Source organism: Narcine bancroftii, chromosome 13 (genome assembly GCF_036971445.1).
Source record: "Narcine bancroftii isolate sNarBan1 chromosome 13, sNarBan1.hap1, whole genome shotgun sequence".
NCBI lineage: Eukaryota > Metazoa > Chordata > Chondrichthyes > Torpediniformes > Narcinidae > Narcine > Narcine bancroftii.
In genome coordinates, this window is record NC_091481.1 from 28,145,943 (window position 1) to 28,162,707 (window position 16,765).

A 16,765-nucleotide genomic window follows, 5' to 3' on the forward strand; every position below is an offset into this window, starting at 1 on the left:
AGAGGTCTGAAATGAACACTGACAACCAGTCAGGGTTGCCAGCCACATTGAAAATAACCTTGGTCACTGACACAGGTAATAAGGATGTGAGAAATTATGGGACCCGCTTATTTCCTTTGAAAATGTGTTTGTTAGTCTTGAAAAGTAGAGATAATGAAGTTCTGCACTAGGTGAGAACATTTTAAAGAAAGCTGCAGATGCCACAAATCTGAAATAAAAACGGACCCTATAACAGGTCTCAAAGCTGAAACATTAACTGTTTCGCATTGCGTAGGTGCTTCCTAACCTGCTGAGTCTTTTCAGTAGTTTCCCTTTTATTCCTGTACGGTGTGTGGCAGTAGGTATGTGGGGTCTTACATCATGTTTAGCAATTTATTTCCAGTAGGGCAGCCAGGATTAAAATTAATTTCTCTGGAACACAATGCCATTGACCACTGATTTCCATTTGGATCACAAGACGATAAAAATACTCTACAAATGTTCTTTTAAGTAAAACTCTGAATAATTGAGAGGCTAGAATTTGCAATCAGCCTGGTAGCTGGCAGCAATGCTCAAGAGTGCATACATCTCCAGGGCCTCTTCTGCTAGGAAAGGATAGTGTGGCAGGTGGGATAATATCTTCTATGGCCATGTGCACATAGAGGGTAAAACAAAGACTTCAACAGCCAGCAAAGCCAGGCTCCTGACTTAACTGGAATATCAAAGAATATTTCTCAAGGGCCAAACGTTCAGAGCACTCCACAAGCATTGTTCAAAAATGGTTTAAAGCTTTCTGAAAAAATATATTCTAAATTAAAAAGATATACACCTTAAAACTATTTAAAAGAAATCTAAATCAATTGATACTCGTCTTTGACTGCTATTTTGCACCATCTCTTTCCTCTGACAGCTGTTCATCAACAGCCCACAGAGGGAGGTCCAGTGAGATGGCATTGCAAAAAAGCAGTTCATCTACCCATCCATTAAAATTGCAGCGTGGAAAGCAAAGAGAATAAATTATGGTGTAAAAATGTAGTGCTAAATCTAAGGAATATGTGCAAGCAAGTGGACTTAATACCCTTGCAGTCTCTTCTAATTAAGCAATCATAAGTGGAGAGTGAACAGAAAATTCTGGTAGTTGGAATTTAATTACAGAAGGGGCTTTGACTATTCAAATAAAACTTTCAATTACAGCTAAATTACTTCATCCTTTAAAGTTGCTGAAAAACAGTTGCATTTCTGTGGTTTAATAAAGTCCATTTATGTTATTGAATGTATAATAAGGAACAGAAAAAGACCATTCCATTACTCAAATCTGCCAAAAGAGTTGGATAATAAAGCTTATTTATTGCCTAAAGGGATTCAACTAACACAAGAAATGGTCCTTTGAGAATTCAGTTCCACCAATAACAGTGCTCTTTATTGTAACAATTCAGTGATCTTTGGTGGTTTCCCATGATTCCTGAGATAATCCTTTAGCATTCACTTTGCTCACCTGTGTTTGTGCAAGTTATTATCTCTCTTAATTCAAAAATCACTTTCAGTCTGTTGCTACTTACATTTCTTTCCACACTACTTCTTCACTACAATATGTCCAGCAAATAGTCTTTTGTGGAGGCAATCTTGCAGGCTGTGCTAAACCCAAGGAATTGTTTATCCTCAGAGAGCAGAGGTTGTTCTAAAAACCTAGTGAAATTTGTTTTGAAGATGGTTCATAAAACCACAGTGTTTACAGCATGGAAACATTGGCCTCAGCCATACTTATCCATATCAACCAAGCTTGCCCCATTTGCTGGTCTTTAGCCCATAACCTTCTAAACCTTTTCTATTCATGTATCTGCCTAAATCTGTTTTGAGCATTTCAATTGTCCCCGCTTCCACAAGCGACACCCTATCAGCTGAGTATTTTCAGCCTTTTTAATGTTATTGCACCGCGAAAAGAGACTGGTCCTTCATTATTTCAGTCTCATTGAAATCAAGCTGACTACAATTTGCACGCTTGGCATTCAGGCATCCCTGGAAAGTCAGAAAACTTAAGTAAGTGGTGTGTCAATGGCCTGTACCAGAGAACAACGGTCATTTTAATGTTCTTAATCTCATTATTCATGGCAGTTTCAAGGAACTGTTGCACATCAAATCTTGTGCAGAGAATCAACAGAATAATGGATTTATTAAATGTAGACAAAAGGGCTAATCTGTAGCACAAACCCAAGTTTGGTGATTTAGTGACATGTGGGATTCTGTTTGCAAATAAAAGTAGCATATCTTGGTGACATCAAATTGATAATTACATTTCTATTCACTATTTGATGCATTATTTCAAAATAATTTTCTTTAATTTCAAAATGGATTGTTCTACAATGTGATCTCACAAAAAGAAATCTGCAATACTTGTATAATCGAAGATTTCAGAATGTTTACTGGGGGTTAGATAGAGTAGATGTGAATAGGTTCTTCCCCTTGAAGGTAGGAGAGATTGAAATGAGAGGTCATGAGTTAAGGGTTAAGGGGAAAAAGTTGAGAAGGAACATGAGAGAAAACTTCTTCATTCAGAGAGCGGTGGCTGAGTGGTATGACCTTCCGGAAGAGGTGGTTGAAGCAAGGTCAATTTTGTCATTTAGGAGAAATTGGAGGATTATGGGCAAATTGCATGTAAATGGGACTAGAGGAGATCACTTAAATCGGTATGGACTAGAGGGGCCAAGATGGCCTGTTTCCGTACCGTAATTGTTATATGGAAAAAAAAATTCAGGCAGCTAAGTAGGTGCATATCAACCAGCATAAGTGACGTCGTTCCCACGGTCATTACTTTCCAGCAGGAGAACCCTCGGAGAGCAACTGGCCCAGATGGAGCACTGGGATGTGTCCTGAGAGCCTGTGCAGATCATCGGGCAGACACATTTAATCTCTCCCTTCAGCAAGCCGAAGTCCCCACTAGTTTGAAGAAGGCCACCATCATATCAGTACTGAAGAAAAGCATAATAACAGACCTAAATCACAACTGAACAGTACCTTCAACATCTACCATCGTACAGGCATTCAGCCCGGTAACAGGCCATTTCTGCCCACAAGTCTACAATAACTTTGTTATAAATTTTTATAAAAGGATATCATGAAGTTCTTTAAGAGGCTGGTCATGACTCCAGTCTACTCGCCAACATTAACCTACTTAGGTTTGCCTACCAGCCAAACAGATCCAAAGAAGATGCCTTCTCCCTAGCTCTCCATTTGGCCCTAGAGCACCTCGACACCAAGGAGACCCATGTTAGACTATTGGTCATAAACTACAGCTCTTCTTACAATACCATTCTCCACAGCAAACTCATTCCCAAACTTCATGATCGAAGTCTCAGCTCCACTTCTGCAACTGGATCGTTGATTTCCTTGTAGCCCAGCAGACTACAATCACAAAAGATGGGTAACAACATCTGTTCCATGATCACATTCAACACTGACACTCCTCAAGGATGTACTCAAACCTCTACACTCACAGCTGTACAGCTAAATCCATCCTCAAATTTGCCAACGATACTGCAATTGAAGTAGCAAATAATGATAAGACAGAATGCAGGAAAGAGATTGATCAACAAGTGGCATGGTGCCAACATAACAACCTCTCTCACAACATTTATAAGATGAATGTCAGAGTCTACACCTTTGTCCACATTAATGGCACTGAAGTGAAAAGAGAAGATAGCTTCATTATTAACAATCAATATCTCCAATGGCCTGACTTGAGACAAGCATATTTACATAACAGTCAGAAAGGGGCATGTGCCCCTCATCCTTTAACAACTTCCACAGGTGTACCGCCAAAAGCATCCTTGCTGCATTCACCACAGTGTGGTATGGGAGCTGCACTGCCAAAGATTGGAAGAAGCTGCAGGAGGCAGTGAATGTGGCGCAGAACCTCACGGAAACATCCTTCCCTCCAGGGACTCCAGCTACATCTCTGTGTTGCCTAGGAAAGGCAGTTAATGTACCGAAAGACCCATCACATCCCAGACATACTCTCTTCTCCCTTCTTCAGTTGGGGGGAGGCTTATGAGTGTGAAAGCACACACCAAACAGGCTTAAAGAGTTCAAAGTTTCCTTCCTGCAGTCATCAGGCTTATAAATAAACCCTATAACAATGCCATCACGTTACCCTTGCTTGGTGCCAAATGATTTTCATTCTCATTCTAAACCCCAACTCCAAAATTTGTGTTCTTTACACGCCTTTATGTAATGTTAGAGATAGAGGCTCCAATAGCTCAGTTGTTAGAGCACTGGTCTTGTTCATTCCACACTGGAGTCTCATTTCTGTGAGGGTCGCTGGACAAAGTGGCGACTCTCTGTCTTCCTTACGGAGTAGACAAAGTTAAAGAATTTCATATTACGTGATAATAATGGAACCTTTACCTTTTAACTCTTTAGTCTGTTTACAGAAGAATCCCTCTCATTGTACCTAGTACTGAGTGACAAATAAACTTAAAATTTAAAAAAAATTAAGAGAATGAAGGATCTCTCAACCCAGACGGAAGAATTGACCAATATCATGGTGAATGATGGACTTAAGTGGCACACAAAGAATGGCAGAGTACAAAGAGTAGGACATTCCACCTCAATTGGGTGTGGTAGAAGGTATGAGGTATCAGAAAATCAGATACTTATGGAATGGGTAGAAAGTAGGGAGGGTGAAACTTCAAAGAGAACTATGATTCATCTTCCTGGCTGTGTAACCAGCCCAATCAATGCCTGATGCTCCAGCGCAGAGCAGAAATGCAATGAACAAAAGCAGTAGCAAATGATATCATAAGTAGTACCTCACAGAGATGCATAGTAACATCCCCTTCAGTTGCACAATCACCCATGGCAATCCTTTTAATCAAACGAGTTACTTTTTTGCATGGTTCTGACGTGTATTTGCCTGAATACAAAAATATTAGCCATCTTAAAATCATTTTCTCACAATTCATTACAATCAAATGCATTCATTTAATCAATATTTCAGAACATAATATCTATTAGGTCATAGGCACTATGAGAAAGTTGTAAACTTGTATTTTGCTTGGGGAGGAATTATTATCACATCTAGGGTGATGGGCCCATCCTCAAAAAATCTTATGCCAGTGTCCACTGTAAAGCGGCAATTAAAGGCAATGTGTGACCACTGTGCAAAGAAAATGACCTTTCACTACGATTGACTGATCTTCCAGAAGTGCATTATGCGATCACAGTAAGACCAGTAAACAAACACATACCTGCTCTTTGCTGGGAGTTTCAAATAAGCCTAATAATTAGGAAAATTGATATAACTGAAGAACATCCACGGACTGTTTGGGAGTTGATGCGTCTTTCCTCTTTCTGAGATTAACAGTGGGATCTTCAACAGTATTCTCTCCATAATCTACCTATCCCTTCCCACATAAATATGTCTCAGTATAAATGCAGAATGCACCATTGATTTTAAGCACTCTAACCTTTGTCACTTTTGCCCTTCAATAATTCCCTTCACCAGGAATTCAGTTTTATTGTAAAAGTATTAATTGATCCTGATTCAACACAGTTTGAAGACAAAAATTTCACATGATCCTTTGTGTAAAATTGTTCTCGAACTTGTATCACCTTGGTACCATCTAATAAAGTAGCATAAATAATCTGGAACCAGTTAACATAGTATAATTCTTTGAAATAAAGGTATCTTTTTCCTTCCTGTAATTTCCTATATTCTAATGAGAAAATCTCTACATTTCTATCTCTCTTCCCACAGCAATATCCCTTCAACAAACTAAATAGTGTTAATTGCTCCATATATGTAGATGGGCAGTTTAAAACAGAAGCTGTCATGGTTACTCACAGGTGAAGCAGCAGGTATTGTCCACACGTACCCTCTCACCCTGTGTGCCACGAAAGAGAAAGAATATATTTTAAAGTTCTCTTTTTCTATATGGAAAATGTAGTCAATTAGTTTTAGATGCTGACCAAACTGCTGAGTATTTCCAAAATTTTAATTACAATTTTAAAAATATTTCCTTGTTCTTTAGGAATATTCTCTGCATATAAAGTTGCAATCATATTACAATTAGAAGCAGTTGCATAGTGTATTGTCTGTGTTGGAAAGCAAGGTCAGGTAAAAAGACCATGGTATCAGCTATTTCTACTACTGAAAGGCTGAAATTCATTGGGGTCAGATTGCCAAATCATGAACCTGAATATACTTTTTTTTTTAATGCTGTCCCACTAAGATTTGGAGGGCCTGTGGATGTCATCTCCCTGCTGCAGAATAAATGTTTTCCTTAACTTAACTATTTTGAGTCAGGATTTGGTTCTTGCCCTTGCAAGCAGCAGCCATTTTGAACTCTGCAGGTCATGCCTATTTGCAATCTTTGCTCAGCTCTGAAGTGACTCCCAATGCAATACCAGTCCATTCATTGTACAGTCAGTCTGCTGTCCCTGCCTGATAGGGTGGTTGGGGGTATTGGGAAGGCTGAGGAGTTTGACCCCTTGCTACCTGATGGCCATGGCAAACCCTTCAGAGTACATAATCTCTTTATGACAAGAAACAGCAAAACTGCCACATTCAAATGTCTGACATTTCCCCTTATATCAGAATGTTCTGTTAAACAGCCAAATGGAGGATTAAAACCGTTGTCATGAAACTCTCCTTCATGAAAACATTAACAACATGTGGCTACAGTTCCCAGGCAAGAGAGTGAATCCTTGGATTTCTCCAAACATGATTGTGAGACTTCTATTGGATGAATGATCTACCATGGTCAATGTGATCTATGTTCTGCAATAATGATTATGGACTACAAGCAAGACTAACATCACATACTTCTAGTCTGGCAGAGTGAATTTGATTAAACATTGTCACTTGAAGATAGTGGTTGTTTGGACACCTTACCCCTTCAGATTTACATTGTTGCTCATCAAATGGTGTGCAGAGAGTTGTTCGCTTTTCTAACACAAATTCTTCTCTTTCATTCACTTTGCATCTGTAGAAGTCACAGTTATCTTCCAGGCTTTCATCTGCCTGTTGAAACAAAATGCTCTCTTTACATTGTTATTAAGACCTGTTGAAACCATTAAATTTGAGAACAGAGCTACTTTTTTTTTAAACTGTGAATGTTAACGATTTTTATTAGGGTCCATCAAAAACAGAAATTAACTTTTCATGGGGATTTTTGGTACATTGCAGTTATTGCCAGCAAAGTGCATTTGAAGTAAAGTAATTGTTGTAATGAGGCCAGTAGCATATGCACAACCAAATCGCACAAACAATAAAAGCAGGAATGATTAAGTGGTCTGTTCTGAGTTATTTGGGCTGAGAACTAAAGATTGACTAAGATGCCCATAAATTTTTTGAATAGCACCAGAGAAAGCAGACCACATTAAATGTTGTTTTCGCACCTCTTCTGAAAGACAGCTTCTGCCAAAATAGCAACTTTGACAGGAGCTTTGGATTTTGTCCACATGAACAGAATGGGACTTGAATCCATTGTTCTCTGACTCTGAGTTGAAAATGCTAACACTGACCCAAATACAACACCCAAGTTACATGGTGAGGCGCTTGTTGAAACAGGTATCTAAATTCTGCATGCAGATACAAACCTTCAATTTAACCATTGTGCCATTTTTCAGACTAAGCTTGCACATTGTGGACACACATCGGTCACAGCAGGAACCATTTTCTTTTATGTTTATATATCCCTGGAACAAAGAGCAAATAACAAAGTCTTGAAAGATTACAAATGTTTTCTTTGTAATATAAATTAATTATCATCACCAATATTACCGACTATTTGCCATGGTCACATTAATTATCATGGTTTGGATCATGGACTGGCATTCTCCCACTCAACACTCCTACATGAATCACAACTTGTAGTTCATGCACATACCTTCTACATGTCAGTGACATGGTTTTAGCAGTAAAATGACCTTCTACTGTGCAGTAAAAAGGCAAATCCTCTTGATATAACTTGGACAGTTCCAGACAGTGTCAGACACCTGACTAAACCAAGACATGGCTTTAAAAGTATTAATAATTTTAAGTTTTTAAATACCTTTGACTTTCAGAAACATTACAAAGCTTCAAAATAAAATAAATTAATCTAACTTTTCATTAGCTCATTCATAAATAATTAAAAACATTCAACTAAAGAATTTTACAAATAACTTTCCACCCCTTTTTCCTTCAAAATCTTTCCCAGTGAAATCAGTGGAGCAGAGTCAGATATGCAATGCCACAGCTCCAAGTGGATCCTGAAAAAAGGGCGAAATGATGGTTCAGCCACTGGATCGGTCAGGAAGTCCCGACCTCTGTGTGCCATTGACATAGTCATGAGAATTCAACAGCTGGACACTAGAGAGGCTCCACACCGTTGCTATCAACAACAGCAAAATCTGGTTCCATATTTCATCCTGATTTTTTAATTAAATTAAAATTATGTAAACAATACTTTGATCTTTGATATAAGACTAGAATTTCAGACTGAACATTACAAGATCATGACTTGATTCATGCTTATTTCATTCCAAAATAACAACCATTTTCATTACTCTCCAGAGCACACTAACAGGGCTTTATAATCTGCACTCCCTTCAAATTTGTTGGTGTTACTCCTTAAATTGATTTTAAAATTTTCACCGTGTAATAGTCAAAAAGGGTTAAAAGGAGAGCCTTCATTCCTAACATGTATTCCTCCTCTGTACAAGTACAGCATATGGATAATTAACCATGAAATGCATTTTTTAATTTCTATGATCTATCAACATGTTCAGATACTGTTATACAAAGCTCTTACATTTGCATTCTGGGTGAATGCTTGGAATAAAGTTGATTGGAAAGACTTATTTGCAATGTTGCCACAGAATTAAAGAGAAGATCTGAAACATTTTTAAAAATGGCGCACTGTCAGACTTGCAGTAACAGCAGCCACTGGTGCGGCCCACGGAAAGCGGGGAGTGGAGGTACAGTTGTAACGAATCTGAGTTATTATAAATCCTTAGTTCAATGTTCCAACTATATTTTATCTAGATATGTATTCTTAGTTAGTTGTGGGCTGGTACAGGGTCACACACAGGTCACAGCACATTTACAGAGTACCATTGTACTCAGAGAAGAGAGTTCATTCTTGGAGTCGCATCGTCTTGGTTCTTAATTATTCAGGAGCACTGGAGCATTTGCTTTATTAAAAACTGAAGTATCTAAGTACTCAATGAGAACTGCTGAGGAAACCATCTGATTTTAAATTAAGCCACTTAAACATCTTGAACAGAGGTTGTCAGAGGTTGTTATGGATATGGAGTAGTTTTAAAAAAGGAACAGAATTTTGGTAGAAATAAAACTGATGGTCATATGGTTTCCAAGAACTGGAATTGACCTCATTGATGATGTAAATGGTCACATGATTTGGAGAAATATATTATTGAATTCAGACATTTATGATTCAGTTCGGTTTGGAGTTGACAGAAGTCAAAATCCTGTGATACACAGGGATTGGACCCTGTGTATTAACCCTTTCCTGCCAAAAAGACAGGGTTGAGTTACAGTAAGTAGAATAGGTGCTGTTGTGTGTGTTACTCCTGGGAAAAGGGGAACACAGAATCAATGACTTTTGAAATAAAGAAGACCACTTCACTTTGGAAAAGAGGACAGAATTCTGCTGGGTCTATTTTTGTATGGCCTCTTTGTTTAACCCTTATCTGGGTTTGAGAATTCATTGTGGAAGAAAATAGCCATCTCTTTGAAAAGAGGGCAGAATTGTGAATAAAGAAGCCTGAAAATATGATGTTTAAAAGCACTTCGTAATTATTTATAAACAGAGAATTTAAGACCTTCAAGCAAGACTAAAATGGTGCTGAAGTTTTATAAATTGACTTTTCAAAGTGGGACTTTATTACACACACACACACACACACACACACACACACACACACACACACACACACACACACACACACACACACACACACACACACACACACACACACACACACACACACACACATTTACATTTTGCATTTGCACATAGTAGGGTTAAATTTAGAGTTAAGTTTAGAGATAAGTAAGAAATATTATGTTATTAATAGTTTAATTAAAAAAACCTATTATTTTGAAATTAACATTGTCTGGTAAATTTTACATTGCCGTTCCAATGTTAGCGCGAACAAAGTCCTTTTTCTCCCAAAAATAATTAAAAGGGTTGTTAGTTTGTAATACAGGGCTCTCGCGGAGTCCAACCGCCTAGTTCAACTGCCATCAGCTCCATACATACTTTGATCAGCCCATTAAAGGAGCTGACAGTAGTTTTATTTAATATCCCGTGACCGTGGGGTTTGCGCCCAAGATGGCGGCGCCTATGATCGGCAGCAGCCACGAGAGGTTGCAGACTCCAGGGAAGCAGAGGACAGAAAACGGAGATCACTCCACCTCTTTGTCTGAGAAGGAGAAGCAAAGAGGATGGTGACCACCGTGGCAGACAAGCGAATGGTTCTGCAGCTTAAGGAACCACACAGGTGGCGGCCTGCTGGTGACTCAAGGCGAGGAACCCACGGAAGCTATGAGGTGCTGGAGAGTGTGGTCAAGGGACTGGCTGCAGATTGGCTCAAAACTGGTTGAAGAGGAACCAGGATGTGAGAGGGTGCCGATGGTGCTGAAGGGTTCCTAATCATATTGGAGGTTCTGATCTGGAGCTCAGGTTGCCGATGGTTTGGACTGGACTCTGTGGCTGCAGAGGCTTTGGGAGAGCTGCAGGCAAATCCACCGACACACAGTGACTCTGGGGGAACTCTCTTTTGCTTCTTTTTCTGTGACTGTAAGAGGCATTTCAGGTAACTTCTGCCGATGGCTAATCTGTCTGGTTTATACACCAGACAAAAGCAATTTCATGTAATATGACACTTTTTATTACATGACAATAAATTAAATCTTGAATCATACATATTTAAATTTGTCATTGATTCTCATCTTTCATTGATTTTGTGAGGAGAAATATTGGTCTTTGGGTGCTAACATTAACATGTATCTGCATTAACTGTTGATGGAATTCACTGCCTGAATTTTCATCCCGTTGACTTAATATTCTCGCACCATTGGTCGTGTATTATGGATTCTAAACTCTGTATTAAACTGACAGAGCAGTTTTAAATTTAATTTTTGGATATAATTTGTCACTCTTGTATCCAAACTAATTCTTGTTTCTGTTCTATTGACGAAACGTTTATAAAGTTCAAGGTTAAATGGTGACCATTTGTCTTTACCAACTAGGAGAGTTAGTTCCATGTCAGAGTATTCTCCTCACCAGCTGCCATTTTTAAATTGCATTAAGAGATAACCTTGCCACATACACTTTTTGCCAATAATTTGAATATCATACCGAATGTTTTTCTTAAAAGAAGAAAATGAAGAGACATGATAATCCCAGGTAGATAACTTAGTCAAGAGCCAACTAATTTACCCATTCTCATGAATGGTCGATTTGAATGATTCTCTCTAACTCCCATCCCACACGTTAAGGACACAACATGAAATAATTAACTGGAGTAAACAATAAAAATGTCTTACTTCAGGACATCTTGTACAATGCATAGTTCTACATTGGAGTTCATATGTCAATTTACTCAAATTTTCTGTGCAATGGCATTCAGTGCAGTCATCAATTTTCAATGATTTTCCCACCTAGGAAAAGCAGAATGACTTAATTTGCTAAAATTATTTAATATAAAGCATTCGTACATGCCTAGGTCATTCAACTTTTAACTGAATGTTTGGAATAATGTGCCTCATTTAATAACAGTGCTTTATTTGTTCAGCTGATCACCTATATCACTGTTTGTTGGTGTTGGTACTAATAATTAAGTACAAATATAATAATCTATCTGCTAATTGTAAGGTAAAACATCATGAGATGGGAATGTGTAAGGAGTTACAGGGAGTGTTTGGGAGATGGACAGGGCTGTAACAAGATGTGAATGCATCCTTGTACTTACAAGATAAGAGAGACATTGATGGATTGAGAGGCAGGAAGCTAGCAGGGAAAGGATAGCAACAGTTTTAGTCATTGGACAAGTAATGATATGATGATGTTCTAAGCACGTATCCAAGGGTATAAAAAATCACCATTTTGCTGATAACGGCAGAATGCATTCTCCGACTAACATGGTTAGTCGCAAGTGTTACAATCCGGTAATAAAGAACAAAGAACCCTGATTTCGACTCAGTCTGGTGTTTGTCTCACTCATTCATGAACAAAGCAGACCTAACATAATCAAGCCTAAAAATATTAAATTTCATTGCATTACTAATGTAGTGCTATTGGGTGAAATGTTATCTGTAAATTATTTTAAAATTTGCAGCAGTAAAATTGATCATGAATATTCTTCGAACTGGTCCTCCATTTCAGACTATTTAGCGTGATTCATCAATAGGAAATTTAATGGAAGGAATGAATGTAGACTATCAAAACTGGTTGAAGAGGAACCAGGATGTGCCGATGGGTGCTGAAGGGTTCCTAGTCATATTGGAGTAGAATATCTCTAACCAGGGAAGTGGTTGAGGCTGCCTCATTAAACATATTTAAAATTCGTTTACATGATAGAGGAATTAAGGGATATGGGGAGAAGGCAGGTAGGTGGAGTTAGGTCATCAATTAGATCAGCCATGATCGTATTGAATGGCGGAGCAGGCTCGATGGGCCTACTCCTGTTCCTACTTCCTATGTTCCTATCCAACAAACACTTTGTGATTTCAAGGGCAGGCTTTCATCTCACAGCCGTGACATCATTCAGTATAAAACTCGAGGTTTCATTGGTTTCACAGTTCTGCAAAAAAAAAGCCAGCACTTCCATGGAGATATTTGACATTTACCGGATTGTGAGGAAATTTGGGATCCTGCGCATGTGTACAGATCCACATGGATGTGCGATGAACATGTTCCTCTAAAACACTCAGATCCGAATTTCTGTGCATAACCATCAGAAGTGTATGTTGCATGCGCTTGACAACTAAACACATGTGGTGCAAGGTATAAATGTATTTTTCAGTTGCAACCCTAATGGTGACTTTAGCAACTGGAAGCAAAAAGTGATCATTCTTTGCCCATAGAGATAAGAGGGCAAATTATGACTATTAAAGTGCAAGTCTCCACTCAAATTAAAAACAAATGTCATTTCACTGAATTCATTTCCAAAATATGCTATGGGAAAACTCCATCACACACAGATGGTTGTTCAGGATTCCCCCTACATGTCTATTACAGAGAAATATGTAATCAATGTTTTTCAGTGTTATTAAGCACACTCCTCCAGTACTTTTAACAGTGTGAACTCTTTGTAGTCTATTGAAAACTGATTACAGAGAGCTCGTCATTCTAATAATGGTAAAAAGTGATGCAATTTCAAGTGAACAGATTCATAAAGAACAAAATCACGAGGATTTCTGGAATCACACAGCATTGTCAGTCAGCATTGTTGAAGATAGAAACAGGTTTAACATTTCTGATTGATAATTTTTCACTAGAACTCAAAGAGTGAAAGACCAACTTATCCATTCACTTCATGACCAATTCAATATTTCTGTTTTCATCAGATTTATGACATCAGAGGTACTTTGATTTGCAGTCGACACATCATTCTTCTTTCCAAAATGTGGCCTATTTTAAAAGATTCCACTCTCTGGAGACCTTTGTTATGCATTTCATTTTATTCTACCAAGTTCCAACACCTACAACAGTTCTGTGCAGAGGATTCCAAACTGCACCAATTGGTGATAGCTCACACAAGGAGGAACCATCACGAGACAAGGAACTTGCAAGATGTGCTAGTATTATATCCCATCAGCTTCTGTTAGGCCAGCGGAACTGTTCATCTCTTTTTGGACACGTTCAATGTATTTCCTCAGTTGATTTCTTGCATTTGGCTGTCCATCCATTCACAAAGTTTTTTTTCTATACCTGCTGAGTATTTTCAGGATTTTCTGGGGTTTCAAACCCTTCTACAAAACTATCTGAAGTAAAACACAAATGTGTTTACTATCTCTCTGGCTTTTCCAGTTTGTCCAAGAGATTTATTATTAATTCCTGGAGAGCGCTGGACAGTTCCAGAGGGCCTGATGATTATAAATACCTCACCACATAATGCGGGGCTGGATGTTCTAATGGTTGGGGGAGGGTGGTAGACAAAATTTAAGAATTTCATATATGTTACATTCTAAATATAGTATTTCGTGACCTTTACTTTTTAACCAGACCTGAACATGGATATCATTATCAAGCAGATAAGATTAAACCCTGATGAGTTTTCAAAATATTGGATGCCAAATGTCACATAGAACACTGCTTAGCTCAAATTATAATTCATGTGGGTCCATTTCTCCACACTAGCCTTTAATCCTATTCCATCCGCATATCTCTGCCCATCTCAAAGCTTCAGTTAGTGTGTCCTTACGTTTCCTCTCATTCTTCTTCAAGCCACACCACTCTGAGAGATATTTTTCTCTGTCTTTCAAAACCAGGAGATCATCCAATCAATGTAGTTATTTCCAATGTCCTAATTCCGGAGATTTTCACTTCCTCCATTCTGTTTTATTCCTTTAGCCTGCGTGCTTTGTAAACTGAAAGTTGGTGTCAGGTAACTACTGCTGCCTGATTTACTCCTTTACACATTCTGTACTGTCAAAATTTATACTTTAACCCTTAAAGAGAGCAGCAGCAATTATCAAAGATCCACACCACCCAGTACACGCTCTGTTCTCACTGCTACAATCAGGAAAGAGATATAGGTGCCACAAGGTTAACATCACCGGGTTCAGGAACAGCTGCTACCCCTCCACCACCAGACTCCTCAACAAAAAAGGGGCTCATTTAAGGACTCCTATTTTTGCAGTGTATTGATCTTTATTCTCTCTTTATTTGTTTAAATGTGTACATTCTGTACAGTTGATTTTTTCCAATAAGGGGTAATTCTGCCTCGCCCACTGGAAAAAAAATCTCAGGGTGGTATGTGATGTCATGTATGTACTCTGACAATAAAACTGAACTTTTCACTCAGAAGGACACCTACTATTACATGATATACTACAGTGCAATGATAAATAAAATAATAATAACAGCCATTCTCTTACCCCAATTGTGGATCCATTTAGCAAGCAAACATTTCCTGGAACTAAACATAAATATTAATCAATAGTATTTATGTACATTCCATTTCATTCATAGACCAGTTCAATAGTAAATAACTTACAAGAAAATATCCTCCAGTGGGGCCTTGATCTGTAATTTATGCCAATATGTATGTAATATTGACATAATAATTGCAAGACCAAGGGACCAATTTAAGGGAGAAGAGGAAGGAGTACAATTTTCAACTGGTGCAAAATTATTATGCAGGGTTTGACTGAGAACTTCATTACAGTCCTGCATTTAGAAATCTGGTTATCACCTTATTTGGTGTGCTAAGTTAACTTCACTGGAGAAGTAATAGCAAGCTGCAAACCACCAAAAGAAAATCACAAATTAAGATATTCTTGCTGGCGACCTGATGCTGTAAAGAGGTATGGCGGTGAGCTCCAACTAATTTTTAAAATATTTCCCTACTTTCTACTTGCTTTCAATTAATCAAACTGGTTGGTTTATTTTTAAGGCCGTCAATTACTACAAGAACACCTCTCATGCTGGAGAGAATAGCCAAAGTACTTACATTTAAAACCATGGAAGAAAGAAAGAGAGAAGGAGGAAGAAATGAAGGAAGAAACTGAGATTGAACTGAGCACTCCTCTGACGTTTGGAATGGCTACCAAAATGATTGGAAAGCAGTCAATGGGTATTAACAAAGCTTTCAAAATGTGGCCCAAAGAAATTGAAATAATTTATGATTTGCTATAACCAGACCTGAATATTTCACTGCCTCTACATACTTGCTAGGCAGACGGTTGCCAAACCATTAAACTGCTGAGGGTTGGGAAGTAGATCAGTGCTTTAGAGGGTTCTCTCCAAAGAAGTTTGGTGAAAAGTGGAGTGGAATGGGGGAAAAAGATGGTCGGGGTGATCTTGGCAGCCTTCCTTAGGCATTGCGGCCTGTTAATGCAGAAGGTCCCAAATGGCCACAAACTAAAGCAATGCAGGTGACACGAGTCATGGCATCTGTGAACAAAACAGATCAGTGCCAGAAGCCTAAATCTGAGGTCTTAAGCAGTTGACAATTAAGTAAAATTAATTGCTTATAATTTCATGGATTCTTAACAAACAAAAATTATGCCCTGGGTGGGTGAGATCTTAAATTATACATGGTGAACAATTTCCTGATTGATGTACTCTTCATTTAATAATGTTTGAAATTATAGTCACAGGATGTAATCTTTAGATCCACTTTCTGGCAGTGAATAATTAATGAGCCAGAAATATAACAGGCAATGTTCGACTGAATGATCCTCAGATGCAAGCCAGTCCATTTTCCCAATGGCAGTATTTCAAACAGGAAATAGACAAAGCAGTTCAACATATGGAAATGTTACCTGGTTTCTGCAATGTACATAGGGCGCAAATAGATGCAATTCCTATCCGCTGATCACCCGATAAAGTTAAATACTGATTTTCTTGCCCATTGTGCATTGGGCAGTCAGTTCTTGGGTAGAAATTGCCGCAAAAAGCAAGCATTTATGACCTTTAAATATCAGAACAACATAACTGTGCTTCAGCTGCAGTAAGTGAACTGCCACTTCCACCCCAAACTACAGAAATCCAAGCATGTCCATGAGTGCAACTAGCTCTAAGCTCCACACTTAAGCCTCCCCTCGGAATCT

The 16,765-nt window shown here is 38.4% G+C and overlaps 1 protein-coding gene across 1 annotated transcript in view; it reads right to left on the minus strand.

Annotated features, from left to right (window-relative positions):
• The window catches only part of vwf (von Willebrand factor), a 105,258-nt gene that overhangs the window by 5,808 nt on the left and 82,685 nt on the right, over window positions 1-16,765 (minus strand). The window contains exons 46-51 of the mRNA XM_069908995.1: window positions 15,089-15,129; window positions 11,534-11,647; window positions 7,576-7,674; window positions 6,869-6,997; window positions 5,819-5,858; window positions 4,785-4,888 (exon numbers count right to left, since the gene is read on the minus strand). Of these exons, the coding sequence (XP_069765096.1) occupies window positions 4,785-4,888; window positions 5,819-5,858; window positions 6,869-6,997; window positions 7,576-7,674; window positions 11,534-11,647; window positions 15,089-15,129 (527 nt within the window). The remainder of the gene's footprint in view (window positions 1-4,784; window positions 4,889-5,818; window positions 5,859-6,868; window positions 6,998-7,575; window positions 7,675-11,533; window positions 11,648-15,088; window positions 15,130-16,765) is intronic.